The sequence below is a fragment of the Bos indicus genome, chromosome 6, assembly GCF_029378745.1.
Source record: "Bos indicus isolate NIAB-ARS_2022 breed Sahiwal x Tharparkar chromosome 6, NIAB-ARS_B.indTharparkar_mat_pri_1.0, whole genome shotgun sequence".
In the NCBI taxonomy this organism is placed as follows: Eukaryota; Metazoa; Chordata; class Mammalia; order Artiodactyla; family Bovidae; genus Bos; species Bos indicus.
The window spans coordinates 67,779,323-67,797,792 of record NC_091765.1 but is presented as its reverse complement, the minus strand read 5'-3'; the positions used below and the strand labels follow the sequence as shown (position 1 = coordinate 67,797,792).

Below are 18,470 nucleotides of genomic sequence, written 5' to 3'. Positions count from 1 at the left end.
TGCCAAAAATAACATTACTGAGTCTAATTAAGCATGAAGATAACTACCAATTTATAGGAAATACAGAGGAACCTGATAAAAGACATCACAGAAAATCCAATTTGTGTGAACATCTATAGGACAAGTGATTTGGTGGTTTCTTCAAACAATAAGGGGTAGTAAAGAGTTGGAGGAAAGCTATAAATTAAGGGACACTTAAAAAGACATAGTAAAGAGGCAAAACTATAGTTTGATTACTTGGATGACAAATACAGAGAAGTAAGGAACTTCTGGAAGTTCTAAAATAAAAATTATAAAAATTTGGGAGAATGGCTACTTTGGTGAAAAGGGGTCAAGAGAGGATTGTGTTTGGAAGCAGATGGATGTAGAGCATCTAAGGGAGTAAGTTCTAGTCTCCTGATACAAATGGTAGTCACAAGGTTGTTGCCTTATAGGAATTCATTAAGTTCTCTATGTATTATACGGTTTTCTGAATTGGTGTTGTATTTTAAAATAACAAGGATTAAAATACAGATTTATAAATCAGAAATCTTTTTAATTTTATTAATCTTTAAACTTTAACTTTATTAATCTTTAAGTTCTTAGGAATGAAAGGACTCCTTTATGAAAGGAGAAGTCAAAATGTTCTATTAACACAATCTCAAGATATGGAGAGAAATACTTTAATAAGGTTAATGTATAAATTGAGGGAAAACTAGAGAGTTTATGAAGAGGTGCACTAAGCTGTAGCTTCACTATTGTAAAAAATGTTTCCTTCTCTAATGGCAGCAGCATTTTGCCTTATCTATAAATCTGCGGGCTAGGGAGGAATAAAAATATAATGAGGGTAAACTGGAATCAAGTGATCTTTTTAAGACCACAGAATATTAGATTTTTAACATTCTAAAATGCAGTCCTATTTAATCAGGAAAAGCAAGGTACAAGTTTCAGAGAGGAGGGAATTTTGAAATAGGATTTTATCAGCAAAGGAAATTAATCGATGTACTTAAGACTTAACCAGAGAAGAAAAGAGAATCTTAGAAAATCACGAAAGCCTTAGCAAGTCTAAATGTAAATACAATCCATTCAATCATCATTCCAAAACAGCATGACATGGTCTAACAGAAATGTGTGTGTTTGAAGGGAGCCCCAAGAACAGTTCTCTGTGCTCTTCTTTCCCATTCTCCCACTGTATATAACAAAGTCATGGGAGCGAGAGCAACGCCTATCATTTTAACTGCTTCAAAAAGCTGTTTATGGCAGACGCTGGCTTTGATCACAACTGTTAATAGAAGAAAAAGTAAAGAGGGGCTAGAACAGAGAAAAAAAGAGAAAAGGATACAATGCATGTATCCTGTTTGCTTCAGATTCAGTACATGTTAACTGACAGAAAAGAGAACACAAGAAATTTTAAATTTTGGATCCAGAGTAATTACAAAATTCCTGGGTTCATATCATTAAGGACTCTGATTAACTATTGCTTATCTCATGTTAAATATCTCAAAATACAGTGAATTAGAACATTAAAGCAATATTAGACAGCTACCATCACAAACTCCTTAGTTGCTTCTTCCCTTCTAAATAAAAATATAAAACATTTAAATTTGTTTTTAAAATAAAAAACATTTAAATTAAAAAAAAAAACATTTAAATTTGCCCTGATCTCTGCATTCACTTTTCTAATTAGTCATTTTCTTCCTCTAACTTGGTTAGGTCCCCCCAACCCTGTTTATCTCTACTTCACTGATTTTCCAACAACTGGAGGTAGATAAAACATATCTTTATCAAAGCAGTTTAAGCAGTCATTTCTATGAAGTCTTAAAAACACACAATGGGTTTCTTCCCTCTTCTCAAAGGGAAAAATGGGATGAAGAAAGCCAAAAGCTTTGCAAGAAGAAAATGCAAACAGGGATGTGTCCAGCCTTCTTGAGTTAGTGGCATGATCGTATTCATCAACAAATGTTTATGGTGTGTTTCTTTTGTGCCATGCCACACAGTTTTACTTCTCTTCCCATCTTCAAACTCCAGCCACTACTAAATGCAATTAAAATCAGCGACCATTTTTCCAAGAGTTTAAGGAAAACTTCTTCCTCTTCCCACAATTCTGTGAACCCTTAAAGTAAGTAAATCAGCTTTCTAGAAAACATTAGAAGTTCATCCCCAGGATAAGGAACATTTGATTTATGTGGCAATTTACTATCTAGTCCATGTTTCTCTACTGGGCAGGTTTAATATGCAAAGTTACCTGTGAACATATGTTCTGTCTGCTTTACATCCCTACAAGATCAGAGAAACCCACAGTCCAAAGCAGACCCCTTTCTCTCACAAAGTCAAGGCAGGAGGGGAAATTAGAAAATCCATTTTGGCCTTCCAGTCAAGAGATATTCTCCAATTCAGCTTTACCAGTAATTAAATTAGTATTTGAAATCCTGTCATAACCATTTCTCAATTGGTTTAGAACTTAATAGTGTAAATGATCACCAAGTCACAACACCAACCAGAAAATATGGGAGTCTGGATTAAGATAATTAGGAAATTAAACAAAATGAAATTAAAAGAACAAAATATCAAACATGCACATGCACAAACTACTCTCCCTTTACCATGTCAACTAGACAGGTAGAGGTACCAGGAATTATGAGACTCAGCTTTCCTGTTATCACAGAGGGTAGGTAGGTTGGTAGCTCAGAATCACCATAGGGTAATGGAGATCACTCTTCCTCCAAAAAGTCAGCCAGAAATTACGATCTTCTCAATCTAATAATGGCTTCCCTTGTGGCTCAGCTGGTAAAGAATCTGCCTGCAATGTGGGAGACCCAGGTTCGATCCCTGGGTTGGGAAGATCTCCTGGAGAAGGGAAAGGCTACCCACTCCAGTATTCTGGCCTGGAGAATTCCACGAACTATATAGTTCAGAGTCACAAAGAGTTGGACACGACTGAGTGACTGTCACTTTCACTTTCAATCTAATAAACAGCAACACAGAATTAAGTAAAAATTTTAAATTATATAAACCTAAGGCCCCCCAAATGAAGCAGCTTGTAGAACATAACAAAAAATACAATATATATAAATGTAATATCCTCTCCTGCCCTTTTGTAGATACTAGAATCCTTTTATGATCATCTGTTTTCACCTTCCTCCCATACCTAAAAATATTCAAAAGTATTTGGAAATCTCAAAAAAGAGGCCTAGGGCCCTCAAAAAATTTAAGAACATTTTCTACAGTGATCTTTAGTAAGGCACCTTTTTCTTCAATAAAAGAGCATAATCTATTGTGTCTATCATTATTTCTGACAGAAGGTACCAGAAAACACCCCTACTGGAGGCCCTAAGATCAACTTCTGACATCCAAAACACAAACTTTCCTACATTCTTGTTTTCTATTTGACTATTTTCTTGGGATTCTAATATCTAAAAGTATTTCCTTAAATTATACTTATCCACCAAATCACTGTTAAATCATTTGCTTTTAATGAACTTGCTGAAGTTTTGATACCTATTTCAGTACTTCTGTCGCCATATTAACTAAATTGTTTTTTCAACAAATCAAACCTCAAACCTCCTCTTTCCATGTAACATTCTGTTAGTGTTTTATCCTTATATCTTTGTTAGTTGTTGAGTTCTGAAGCTGTCAGGAAATCTATGCAGACAGGGGAAATATTTTTCTTCACTGCCTGTATTTATTCTGTCCCATATTCTCTGAGGTTTCTGTTCATTGTTTTTCTTTCTTGGCTGCTCGGCATTTGGAACTTCCTTGACCAGGGGGACCAGGAATCAAACCCTGCCCTGAGAAGCCGAATTACGGACTATTAACCACTTCCCACCAGGGAAGTCCTGTTCATTCTTATTACTGTTGGTCTATCCAATCCCACAGTGTTTCTCCCAATTCTACTTTTTCCTAGCTGTCCATACATTCAACCTCCTGGAACCAATATGATAGCTTTGATGTCCAACCTTCAGATATTTCTTCAATACTCAGTTCTTATAAAAACTACCATTCCATAAATATTCCAAACATCATCAGTTAACCATAACTCTGCTCTAACCTCAATCAATCTCTAATATGAAAACAGGCCCATTTCATCCTACAGGTAAGTAAATCCAAACACCAAAGTCAGAAGAAAAAATACTGCATACAGAATGTCTGGCATTTCATACATTTTAAAGCATTTATTAGTTTATCTAACAAAATTAAAACAGTGACCCTCAGTTTTAGGTAAGAAAAATGATAAATTCTCTAATATGAAAAGCTATCAAAAATAAATATCATTTATTCCTTTCAGAATTGAAACTCCATACATACCTCTGTAGAAAATTAGTTTCTTCTGGATTTATCCAAGTAACAGAGAATGAATCCACATTATTTTATTATTTAAAAAAAAAAAGAAGACTAAAATGTGCCCTATAGACATCACTGACTCAGTATGCCAAAAGGTGAAAGATTTAACTAACTTGATCATTTGCTGAAATTTAAAACTTAGTAAGAGGCTGTAGTTACCTCTTTTTGTAGATGAAGTTTGAAGCAACTGTTTGGCTTTGAGGGAAGTACGAGGCAAATTTTTCAGCCTTTGCGAAGCTGTTGAAAAATAAGGAACTGTAATATTTGCCTGGAAGGACAAGATAAAGGCTATAGCTTCTGTAAACTTGAATATTTTAAAACAAACTTGAAAATTTATCAAGAAACAGATAGGCGAGAATACATCAGAAACCTAAAATCAGAGGAATCAAAGTGATGCTTAGTGCATTAAGTTAGAAAAGAAAGGGAATGGAAATCTTAGTGCAAAGTGCATACTTTAAGAAATTGTTTCTTATAGATGAGAAAATCTATAACATGTAAACTGATCAAAATACCAGAGAAAACAAACCACCAGCAAACATGCTACAGGATGCAAAGAATACAAAGCTAATAAGTAAAAGTGATGAACACAAGCACACAGTACAGAAAAAAATAAATAAATGTAGTACTTGTTCAGTGCAAAAAAGCAGACTTTGGCAAAGCAGTTATTGTTAGATGAACTGTCCTAACGTGAAATAGTAATCCTCATACTCAAAAAGGAGAAGAAAACTCAGAACCAGGCAGGTCCTCAAGGGAGTCAACAATCTAGTTGCTTTAAATATGCTCAACACCATCTTGGTGTAGAATTTAACTAGCTGCATTTTAGACCTGGTTATCCGGACTATGTACATATGCATATGGGATGGTGAGGGGTAGGGATGTGTGTGCGTATGTGTTGGAGTTGAGGGATTTGGAGGAGTCAGAGCATCTGTTTTTTAAGTGTTCAAGGAGGAGTTCTAAGCTTTCTTCACAACTCCTCATCTATTAACTGCAGTAAAACTCTCAAAACTGGCAACTAAGCAGCAGTTCAGAGACATCCAGAGTTAAAGCTCACTATGGCTCCAATGAATGGGTGAGTCCCACAGCCACCAGTGCAGTCACCTATGTAAGCTGTTCTAAAACATCATTCTATGATGTGAAAATAAGACTTCATACACCTCTAGGATTTATAAGCACCACTTCCACCTGCCCCAAAAAAGAGATCTCAAACCATAAACCTGGCCAGCATTCAAACAGTCATTTGTGGATAAATGTATTACTTGATACATCACCAAAAAGAATTAAGGAGAATTTTTCTTTATTGCTTAATCCAATCAATGGTGATAGAATTTTCACTAATAGGAAACATTTTTTAAAAGTAACAAACCCATTTGATTTCAATTTCTACCAACACTTATTACAACACACTACTGCAACTAAATGTTGTATGCCAGTTTAAGTTAAACATATTGCCAGGCGGACTAGCAAAAAATTCTCCAAACTTAAAAAAAAGAATCAATTTTATAATGCATTACCCCATATCTATCCCACAGAAATATCAGGCACTATCATCATTAAATATTCTTCATTTATGTATTTATTCATACATGCTTTCTACCATTCATTTTCATTCATTCCCTCACCCATTCATTCCTACTTTCTTTCTAATAATTGTGTACTTTATTCCAGGTACTGTTTTAGAAATAATGAATACATAGCTGGCTAGATAGACAAGTTCCTACTTCCATGGAACTAAGAGTTTAGGGAAGGGGAAACAGACAATAAACAAAGAATAAAATGCATGGCCTGCCAGATGGTGGCAGCTAAGGAGAAAATTAAGTAGGAAAGGGGGACAAGAAGTAGGAGACATAAGCTGCAACTATAAATAGGGTGATTAAGAAATATTTCTCCTGAGATGACATTTGCCCAAAGATCTGAAGGAAGCACGGAAGTGAGCCATACAGATATTGGGGGAATGCACTGTAGACGGAAGGAAAAGCAGTAGTAAGGACCTGAGGTAGGAGTGTGCCGGATATACATGAAGAACAGAAGTAGGCCACAGTGTTTGTAGTGGCGCAAATGAGGGCAAAGGGTAACCAACTGCACGTAACGCTGGCAATCCACAATATCTATTAACCACTAGATTTCTTAAACAAGGGTTTAAATATAAAATATCATCTATAACCAATTGTTCTGTAAAGATCTTATTTAAATTCACAGCTATAATGACTCCAATGGACTTTATTTATCCCTCAAGTTTCATGGGTGATGTCACAAGAACAGCATCTACAGACAAGTGATGACTGTCCAATGGTAATGCCAAGAATCAAACTGCAAATAGGTTCAGGCAGTATACTGTAAATTTGCCTGATACAGATAGAATAAAATGAATGATTTTCATGATACCACAAAGAAACATAATGTTACACAAATAAGAACAAAAACTAAATTTTAATCTGAATTATCAATCTTAATTTGATCCATTTTCCAATGGCAAAATCACTTGTCTTTCTTTATTTTGACCATGTGGCTTGTGGGATCCTAGTTCCCCTCTAGGGATCCAACTTATGCCTGCTGCAGTGGAAGCACGAAGTCCCAACCACTGCACTGCCAAGGAGTTCCCAAAATCACTTTTTAAATGATAACGTATACTAAACTGAAGTCTCCAAATCCTTCTAGAACTTTAATCCACTCTTCACATTGCTATCAGATTCAATTTAAGAAGGAACCCTGATTAAAAGCTATGATAGCTTGTTAAGATGAAATCTAAACTCCTCAATATATTTTATTTACCTACTTATTTTTTGGCTGCACCACACAGCTTGTGGGATCTTAGTTTCCTAACTAGAACCTGTGCCCTCAGCAATGAAAGTACAGAGGCTTTACCACTGGAGTGCCAGGGAATTCCAAATACGGTATTTTAAAATTCCCACAATCTATCCCCTACCTACATCTCTCATTCTTGTCACTGAACTGACTAACCATCCTGTGACCCACACTTTAGTCAAACAAAACCACTATAATCAGGGTGTCGTTCTTAAGATTTCATTACTGGTCCCACTGTTGGGAAAACCTGTACTTTCTTCCCTCATGTGACACCTCCTCCAGAGCTGGCTGAGATATTTTTCAGTATCTTCTCAGAAAACCTCTTTATACTGATGAGTGTAACACCTCTGTTTCCCCATCACTTCCTGCTTTTGAAGGGCGCGAGCTCTCTCTTTCACATTTATATTCCCAATGCTTGGAACATAACATGTACCCTATAAACATCTTAATTATTTACTGAATAATTAAGTAATAATTAATAACAATCTCTGGATAAAATCTGGAGACTTCAATTAAATATTCAAGATCCTCCACAGCTGAGATCCAATTCAGTGGTTCTTAAACTTAACTATGCCCCAGAGTCAGCTGAGACACTTCTAAAAAAATAGAGATTCTGGGTCCCCATTCCAGATGTATTCAATCAACATTTTCAGAAGTAAAGGTCAGAAGAACTATACTTAGTATCAATGTCTTTGTGATAACTGACTCAACGTAATTATATTACTTATCCTTAAACAAAAGTTCTACAAGTATTTCACTCATTCTTATATTAGCCCACTACACAGATTTATCATGACTTATTTTACTTCAACTTCATGTTTCATAATTGTGTAAAATTCTAGTGTTTTGGTCACAAGTGAAATTTGGATGAGAATTCCTTCCCCATGGGCCTAAGTGCAGTCTGGCTATGCATAAGCTGGTAACTGCCCTGAACACTCCCTTCTCAGTGTGAGGTCCACAGTACAATACTGATCCTATACATCTCTCCTCTAGGAGTATCTTGTGCAAATATGTTCTTCCACTTAGTTACATGTAAGCAAGCAAATGATAAATGTTACACAGACTTAGTTTATTCTTTTGTGGTAATTCATAAAGTATTTATAGTTCAACCTCAAATCATGCTCCAATAGTCATCCAAGAATATTTTCCAATGCCTCCTTATTTGCAGTTAGGGTCAGCATGATGTAATCCAAACAGTAACTGGGAGGAAATCAGGAGACACACAGAGGAGCTGAGTTAATCTGGCTTGGTTTTGCCAGTTTTCTAGTTACTTGGCACTGCACATATAATTTATATGGATCTCTGCTCCCTCTCTATAAAAATAAAAAATGGGATGGTGTGAGGTTCAAATGAGATAATACATATAAAAGTAAATATATACTACTTTTTTAAAACCAGCAGATTGTCTTGGGTTTTTCTCCCTTCTCTTATTTTTCTGAAAACTAAACCTGTTCTCTAGTGGTCTTAGAAAACAAGCACTACACTAGTCTTTTGAAAAACTGTCCCTGACAAACATTCCTTCCTTTAACTGGAGAAAATGAAAAAATTACATGTATTCATGACCTTTGCAATGCTCTGGTTTTCTTAAACTTTTTAAGTTACTCACATTTTCCAAATATAAAAGTCAAGAATTGGTAATAGCTATCAAAATGAAGTATATTAGAACTTTCATAATATTCATATTTGAATGCCAGCATCCACAATAATGCAGCCATAGCAAATAAGCATATAAAAATAGTGATTGCATAGTAACAAGGCAAAAGAAGTGGTCCCTTAGGTGGAAATAACAGCAATCTTGCAAAGTTAGGTTCATGCAGATCAGCAAGTAAGAACCAAAGCTTTACCACTTAAGAGCTGGAAAAATACTTAAAAGAAAACAAAATGCAGCAAATATATGAACTGGTTTGTATAAAATATTTAAAATGCTATTCATGTATAAAACTTGCCATTGTAATATTTTTACATAATTACCATATTAGTCTTAATTTTGATATGTAACAGTACATCTAACACACACACTAATTAAAACACATATATATTATGTATCAAAGATATATGTAAAATTTTCAGAAAAATAGGTAACATTTTGCTTCATAATGTATTGACTTTAAACACAAAGTTTTAACTTTTTTTCTTTTTTTGGCGGCACCATGTGGCTTGTGGGATCTTAGTTCCCTGACCAGGGACTGAACCCAGAGCCATGGCAGTGAAAGCAACAGGTCCTAACCACTGGACTGCCAGGGAAGTCCAAGTTTTAAATATTTTTATCAAATAAACTTTATTAAATTTTAAACCTGCTAATACTATGGATTTACTACTTTTCAAATACAACCTGTGAACAATGTGACTCTATACTACAATAAATGTTTCTGACATTTTCATCATAAACAAGTTTCATAACTACAAATATAAAAATAAACAAGTATATGCAATTTTTAAAAAAGGATGGTACCTTACTATTTCTTCTGCCTATACATTATTCAAATACTGAAATATACTACTATGAAACTGCATACATATATTCATTCCACTTAAAAGTAAATTAGTGATTAGAATCTCACTATGTTTCTTTATCTATTTTTAATTATCAACTTCTGAGGGGAAAGAGAAAATAATTCACCTATAGGGAAAAAATTAAAGCTACATAGCCTTTCAAAGCTTCCGGTTCCTAGTTTGTAAAAATGTATTAGTAACTGAACCTACTTTATAGACTTGTTCAGAGGATTAAACAGAATTATGAATATAAGGTATAGCACAATGTGAGTTTTATAATATAAATAATATCATTTACAATTGGTAAATAAGGAAAACTTATCATCACAAAAGTCGTTTTGGTTCAAATTGAACCAAAATTTTTTTCTAGACTGTGAATTTTTGAGCCACCAAATAATAGCAGCTTAATATAAAGTACACCAAGTCAGCTAAACACAACAGAGCCAAGGAAGAATGCAAGGAGACTTACAAAAGAATTGAACACTGTCAAAGTTGTTCCTCAATACACAAGTTATAAAATGGACAGTCAATAACTTTATGTTTGTATCACTTCTTCATTACAGCTTTGAGGAAATGAAGAAACACATCATAGTGACCACTTTAACCACAAACAGTAAATATGTTACAAAGGAACTGAATAAATCAGACTACAAAACTGATGTGAACTGTGGGATAGAAGGCATGCATAACTGAGCATTTCTAAGATTGCAGAAATAACTCTGATAGTTGTTTAAACTGGGTTTAGTACATGCTCATATCTGCCTTAGTTAATAAGCAATACTTCTTGGAAAGTGTTCAATTCTTTTAAAATCACTCTGTAAAGTACAGAGTGCCCATCTACTCCCACATCACTTCTTGGCTCAGTCTGGCCACTTTGTCTTAGGCGTTCCTTCTGTGTGATTTTCTAATCCTTGTTTATGTTGCATATGTCTCCTTAAGTCAACAGTTTCAGCTTTTCTTTCCATCAAGTTACTTTTAACCTTTTTTTAAAAAAATAAAATTCTACCTTTGGTAAAGTATTTATTAAGAATTTAGCAAGCCTTTATTTGTATACTCATAGGACGATTATTGCTTTTATTGATACTCTAGTAAGAAAGTTCCTTAGGTTTTAAATGGTCTATTTCAGGACTATTTCCCTCCCACCCCCCTAGATTCTGTCACTTTTAATGTTCAGTATTGCAGAACAGAAGGTTTTTAAAGAATATATATATTTATAAATTAAACAGAACTTGCTTATTTCAAAATTCGAGAGACTACAGTTTCATACAGATTTAAGTATTGATACAACTGGATATTTAATAGGGACAAATTTTAAATACAGCTATGATTATCTTACAGAACTAATAAACACTACATTTTACTATAGTATAGCTATTCAGCACAAAATTAAAGTCTGTAATTTTCATTTTTCTTTAAATAACTGATACATAAAAGATACTTACTGGCTGAAGCCTGAGGTTGCATGCGAGGTATACCTCCATTTGGCACTTGAAAATTTGAGTCACTTCTGCTGCTTTTCACTGAGTCAACTTGCGTATTAGACGTTCGGGACAGGTTTGGAAGACTGCGTCTTAGTTTTTCTATGACAACAGAATTTTAATTAAAAAAAAAAAGTCAAAACATTTTTTAGGATGGAGAAAATTAAAATATTAATATTAATATTCAAAAATAATTCTTTAAGTGTTCTGAAGACTTTAGAAGAAGTAACAGGAAAAAAACACATCTTATAAAAAATAACTCAATACAGTTTCTATAAATGGGTAGAACCTTTAAAAAAGAACCATAAATTACTTAACTCAAAATCTAAACACTTCATGAGTATGGCAAAGCAAAACTAACCTAAGTAAAAATTCTTGATGTACTTATCTAAAATACAAAACCTTGGTAAAAACCATGTTACTATATACCAAAATATGAAGGACAATTTTTTTCCATTCTTAGAGTTACCTTCATTTTTAACATTGGTTGTCTGTAAATCTGTTGGATGGCCTTGAAGTGAAAGGCGAGGTTGCTGTAAGCGGCTAATCATAGGCTGTGGGGACACTCTACTATATTCTATTCCCCGAGCAGGAGATCGAGAACGAGGTGAATTTCGGGGTGACTGCTTAGGTGATGGTCGAGGTGAATTGCGTGGTGATGGTGAAAACCTGTTAACAGCAGGGTATACTGCATGATGCATATTGTCATCTTCATCATCTAAACTTTGTGCATCAAGTTCCTGATCACTAAAAGTACCCCGTCTTGTAGAATTGCAAGATGAACCAGAACTGCGCCGAGACGCTGTGGCTGCATATTCTTGCCGGAGACCTGACAATAGTGAATGTGTTATTTCTTTAGTATTAGACATTTAAGCATTTTTAAGGTTTAAAAGCACAAAATTATCATTGAGAAACACAAATAGCATATAACATGTAAAGGAAAACTCCCTTTCACTTGATTCATCTTAGACTTCCCCACACATAAGGATGCATATAGTACATCTAAAAAGCTATTTTTAAATTACATGAAATTCATAAACTTTTACCCAATTTCAACATTTCTTCTTGAATCCAAAATCTATATTAAAAAGAAAACTATAAATTTAAAAATACTTCTATTTCAAAAGACGGAGTCCAAATTTGAGATTAACATTAAAGGAATATTGAAGGAAAACAATTACCTGTCCAACCAGTGTAAAAAATACATCAGTGAGTAAACAAACATCCTGGATACTAAACCTTTGGATTAATCTTACTCCAGAAGATGATGAAGGAAACTTCTAACCCACTCTTAGGAATTCAGTACTTGGGTACAAATGTAATTTCAATTGCTTCATAAGCTAACAGACTTCAATAAAATAAGCTTATATTCTAAACCATCAAGAATTTTCAAAGGAGTCCCTTTTTATCTTGTTATTTCCAGAAACACCCAAGCAACCTAAGGAGCCCTTCAAATACTATAAAAACTTCTAGAATAAAAACAAATGTTGACACATATTCAATGAGAAAAAAATTACAATTGAAAAAGAGTGTCGAATTCAGATAATATTTTGAGGAAATCCTGCTAACTACTGGCAGTTTCGTCCAGAAGATCTGTGTGTTCTTGAGTAGTATTCAAACTTTTTAAGTTATATAGTCATACACAGAAAGTGTTATCAACATGGTTCCCCAAAGAAGTGAAAGAGAATCATATCAGGGTACCTATAACACTATGCTTTCCTAGGGCCCATCTAGCCCTTTGGTCAGGTTTGGAGACCATTGTAGTAACTGATAAATTACTTGGTGTCACCTAGCAAAAGACAACAGACCCATGAAAAGAGTATTGTTTTAGAAAAGAAAGATCTAAATAGACATTTCTCCAAAGAAGACATACAGATGGCTAACAAACACATGAAAAGATGCTCAACATCACTCATTATCAGAGAAATGCAAATCAAAACCACTATGAGATACCATTTCACACCAGTCAGAATGGCTGCGATCCAAAAGTCTACAAATAATAAATGCTGGAGAGGGTGTGGAGAAAAGGGAACCCTCTTACACTGTTGGTGGGAATGCAAACTAGTAAAAAAAAAAAAAAGAAAAGAAAAGAAAATCCCAATCCTGATGCAAGTTCTCCACTAACAAGTGGGTCTTAGGGAGATCACAACCACTATGGGCATTGTGCTTCTCTCATCTTAAAAATGAGAGCTGAACCAAGCAAAAGCCCACATCTGTTACTTTACAATTTTGTTAGCAAAAAAACTGGAGAAACAATGTTGCAAAAAGGAAAATCATTCTTAAAAAGAAAATGATGGTGTTTTCAAAGAGGTATCACTCACATTTTCAGTATCTTTTTAATTCACCAAAAAAAGAAATATTTATGCATGTGAACAGCTTAGAAAGGATTTTTAAAGAAAGGCTAAAATTTCTATCATGTGTTACCAACATACAATATGAAAACTGTATCAAATATGTGATTGAATTACTAACAAAATATTGCAGTCTAAAAAGTCAGGATTCAAAGAAGAAACAAATAAGTTTAGTCTAAGTAACAGTTAGGCAGTATTGTTTATTCTTTTTTCACATCTGTGACAATAACCCCTCATTAGCTGGCAATACCATACTTGGAGTGAGGAGTTATGTCTACAAAGTTACAGAAGAAAAGGGTAACATGTTATTGGTTTCTAGGGCTAAAGACAGATAAGCACCAAACCTTTCTATCTTTCTAAGGGAAGATGTGTAAAAATGGGATAAGAATTAGCAGAGTAAGAAACCAACATTTTGCAGTTTCTTAATGTTACAGCTTGATAAAACTTACATAAAACAAAGGACAAACAAAATTTCTGAACCAAATTACAGCACTGCTCCATTACCTCAGCCAACTGTCAAGACTCTGAAACCTGTGCTTTAAGGATCTTTTCATTGTAAAGCTTAAAGAGATCACTTTAGAGAGATTGCTTCCTTCAGTTAAGCCCATACAATAAAATGTACAGGCAAGAATAATATTATCATCATCATCTTATATTCAGATCAGAGTCAAGTCACTGATAAACCCTTGAAATAGTAAAAAATTTGTGCACATGTATATTTTGGGGACACTTCTACCAGATTCTCAAAGGTACCTGTTACCCAAAAAGTTGCAAGGACCATTGTGCAAAGCAATATCACATGCTTCATTTAATTAAATGTCACAATTTCAAGTTTCCCATAAAGGTCTCTCTCTCTCTTTTTAATCAGAATACACCATACATTCTAAGGAAGATGATATACTTGCCTCCAAAGAGAAAAAACTGATTTTGTGGGTGTGAAAAAAATCTTAGATATAATAGTTTGTAGTTCTTAGAGTACACACAAAGAGATGTAGACTATATCAGTGGTATTAAAATTTATTGGGAGTGGAGGTGGGTAAAAAGGAAAAGAAAAATCTAAATAGGCTCCTTAGGGGTTCCAAATAGGAAAAGGAGTACGTCAAGGCTGTACATTGTTACCCTGCTTATTTAACTTATATGCAGAGTACATCATGAGAAACGCTGGACTGGAAGATACACAAGCTGGAATCAAGATTGCCGGGAGAAATATCAATAACCTCAGATATGCAGATGACACCACCCTTATGGCAGAAAGTGAAGAGGAACTCAAAAGCCTCTTGATCAAGGTGAAAGTGGAGAGTGAAAAAGTTGGCTTAAAGCTCAACATTCAGAAAACAAAGATCATGGCATCTGGTCCCATCACTTCATGGGAAATAGATGGGGAAACAGTGGAAACAGCGTCAGACTTTATTTTTCTGGGCTCCAAAATCACTACAGATGGTGACTGCAGCCATGAAATTAAAAGACGCTTACTCTTTGGAAGGAAAGTTATGACCAACCTAGATAGCATATTCAAAAGCAGAGACATTACTTTGCCAACAAAAGTCTGTCTAGTCAAGGCTATGGTTTTTCCTGTGGTCATGTATGGATGTGAGAGTTGGACTGTGAAGAAGGCTGAGCAGCGAAGAATTGATGCTTTTGAACTGTGGTGTTGGAGAAGACTCTTGAGAGTCCCTTGGACTGCAAGGAGATCCAACCAGTCCATTCTGAAGGAGATCAGCCCTGGGATTTCTTTGGAAGGAATGATGGTAAAGCTGAAACTCCAGTACTTTGGCCACCTCATGCGAAGAGTTGACTCATTGGAAAAGACTCTGATGCTGGGAGGGATTGGGGGCAGGAGGAGAAGGGGACAACAGAGGATGAGATGGCTGGATGGCATTACTGACTCGATGGACTTGAGTCTCAGTGAACTCCGGGAGTTGGTGTTAGACAGGGAGGCCTGGCGTGCTGCGATTCATGGGGTCGCAAAGAGTCGGACACGACTGAGCAACTGATCTGATCTGATCTGATCTGAATAATGAAAGAACAGCTGAGAAATGCTAACCTACACTAAGGAAACAGCAACAGAGTATACTACACCAGTGAATCGGAGAAGGAAGTGGCAACCCACTCCAGTACTCTTGCCTGGAGAATCCCATGGACAGAGGAGCCTGGTGGGCTACAGTCCACGGGGTCGCAACAAGTCGGACACGACTGAACGATTTCACTCACTCATACTAGTGAATTACAGTACAGAGTAACATGCAGGGTATGATTTCCAGTCACAGTAGAGCACAGCCTGCTTTTCTTCAGTACTCACACAGCAAACTGCTCAGCATACAATAGACTCTAAAAACAAGTCAATGAACAAACCAGTCCACATGCTGAAAAAGCTCTGAAATTTCAACATTTCTATTCTTATTATACTACTATTCCACAACACTGTAAGACATTTAATAAGGGCAACAAAATTATACCATAATGAAAGACCTAAACTTTATCCATTAAAATACTTACTTTCTTCCTGCATCCGAGCTAGAATTTGCACATCAGTTACATCATTTAGCTTATAATTGGATCCAATTGAATCTTCATCTAATTCTGAAGCACTTAATTCACTGTCTATAGAGGACTGAGGACTGAGTGGAGGATTTCTGTCTGATGAACTTTTCAAATTACCTTAAAAATAAAATGATTCAAACTTTGGTGAACAAAAATTGAATAAACATCTGTTGCAATTAACTTGATATTGTATCTTTGGGTTGATTCAGTTCACTGATTCTGTCTTTTCTGTTTATAAAATTCCCAGATGTTAAAATTAAAAACTGACCTGATTAAGAATAAAGACAGCTATAGAGACTCCTTCAAATACAATGACAAATACAAAACTCATTTTCTTATAGTTATAATTTATCCATATTCTTATGAAAAATTAAGTTTTCAAAACAGTACTGGCAAAGTAGTTAATGTTCAAATAATACATGCTAGAGGATTTCAACTTTTACCAGGTAGCCAATGAAACTGCTCTATAAATAGATGAATTATGTCGTGTTTTCTCCTCCCATTCAGTCATTAGCAAACACCATCATCTTTTCCCTTGAATAAAACCACCTACTTTTCCTAAACAAGAAAACTATAATTTGAGGAAAATCAGGATTCCTTAGAGATTTAGAACCAAACCAAAGAAAGAACACTAAGCTCGTTTCTCCTACATTATGCCATGTTTACAAAATTCCTTTGCCAAACTAGTAATGGGGATCCAAGGAGTTCTCTGATGTTTAGTAGTGAAGCACAAAGACAGGATGAAGGAAATGACTGGATTAAAAAACACATTTTATCACTATAAACCAAAGGAGGATAGAAGACAGCTCAAAGGAATAAAGGCTATACATATCCAAAAGAGTCTTATTAGGTTGGTGAAAAAGTAATTGCAGTTTTGGACCGTGAATTTTAAATCATTATAACTAGGCTCAAACACATCTTTATTAATCAAAATAGGAACAATTACAATCAACACAGTTTTGCCAAGAAGAAATAAGTTTGTTTATCCCTGTAGCATAAAAATCTGTGCTTTGGGGTTTGATGAACTCTTAGAAAGCATTTTCTGCCTCCTGCTGGTTGTGGAAGCATTTCCCCTGCAAAAAGCTGTTGAGATGCTTGAAGAAGTGGTAGTTGGTTAGCGAGAGGTCAGGTGAATACAGTGGATGAGGTAAAACTTTGTAGCCCAGTTCATTCAATTTTTGAAGTGTTGCCTGTACGACATGTGGTTGGGTGTTGTCATGGAGAAGAACTGGACCCATTCTGTTGACCACTGGCTGTAGGCGTTGCAGTTTTCAGTGCATCTCATCGATTTGCTGAGCATACTTCTCAGGTGTAATGGTTTCGCCAGGATTCAAAAAGCTGTAGTGGATCAGACGAGCAGCAGACCACCAAACAGTGACCATGACCTTTTCTGGTGCCAGTCTGGCTTTGCGAAGAGCTATCCAAGTCCAAATACGAGCTGGTCGCTGCTGGCTGTCATATAAAATCTACTTTTTGTCGCACGTCACAGTCCGATCAAGAAACGGTTCATTGTTGTTACGTAGAATAAGAGAAGACAACACTTCAAAAGGATGATTTTTTTTGATTTGTGGTCAGCTCATGAGGCACCCACTTATCATGCTTTTTCACCTTTCAATTTGCTTTGAAGGTCAAATGACCATAGAATGGTCAACGTTGAGTTCTTTGGCAACTTCTCATGTAGTTGTACAGAGAAGGCAATGGCACCCCACTCCAGTACTCTTGCCTGGAAAATCCCATGGACAGAGGAACCTGGTAGGCTGCAGTCCATGGGGTCACTAAGAGTCGGACACGACTGAGTGACTTCACTTTCACTTTTCACTGTCATGCACTGGAGAAGGAAATGGCAACCCACTCCCGTGTTCTTGCCTGGAGAATCCCAGGGATGGCGGAGCGTGGTGGGCTGCCGTCTATGGAGTCGCACAGAATCGGACACAACTGAAGAGACTTAGCAGCAGCAGCAGCAGCAGCATATAGTTGTAAAGAGGATCAGCTTCAGTGACCCTCTCAATTGGTCACTGTCAACTTACAATGGCTGGCCACTCCGCCCCTCATCTTCAAGGCTCTCATCTCCTTTGCAAAATTTCTCGAATCACCACTGCCCTGTATGTTCGTTAGCAATTCCTGGGCCAAATGCGTTGCTGATGTTACAAGTTGTTTCTGCTGCCTTACAACCCCTTTTGAACTTGAATAAGAAAACTGCTTGAATTTGCTTTTTGTCAATCATCATTTCCATAGTCTAAAATAAATATAAAATACAGCAAGTAATAAGTAATTAGCCAAAAAAAATAAAGTGAGAAATGTGCATTAAAATGATGTACAACATAACCACATTTATTTAGAATCTATTCCAATACCAAACGGCAAAGTTCAACAATGTAAAACCACAATTACTTTTGCACCAACCTAATACCTTCTAAGGAAATGCTTTTTCATCTGATCAACTTCCAATGAAGAACTGAAAAATTCCAACACTGTTACTAATATT

The 18,470-nt window shown here is 35.6% G+C and overlaps 1 protein-coding gene across 2 annotated transcripts in view; it reads right to left on the bottom strand.

Annotated features, from left to right (window-relative positions):
* SLAIN2 (SLAIN motif family member 2) overlaps nt 1-18,470 on the bottom strand; it is a 71,879-nt gene that overhangs the window by 21,185 nt on the left and 32,224 nt on the right. Inside the window, exons 4-7 of one of the 2 annotated variants that reach the window (XM_070791412.1) lie at nt 15,941-16,102; nt 11,563-11,922; nt 11,058-11,195; nt 4,480-4,557 (exon numbers count right to left, since the gene is read on the bottom strand). In XM_070791412.1, coding sequence (XP_070647513.1) covers nt 4,480-4,557; nt 11,058-11,195; nt 11,563-11,922; nt 15,941-16,102 — 738 coding nt within the window. The remainder of the gene's footprint in view (nt 1-4,479; nt 4,558-11,057; nt 11,196-11,562; nt 11,923-15,940; nt 16,103-18,470) is intronic. The other variant, XM_070791413.1, reaches the window with a different exon arrangement.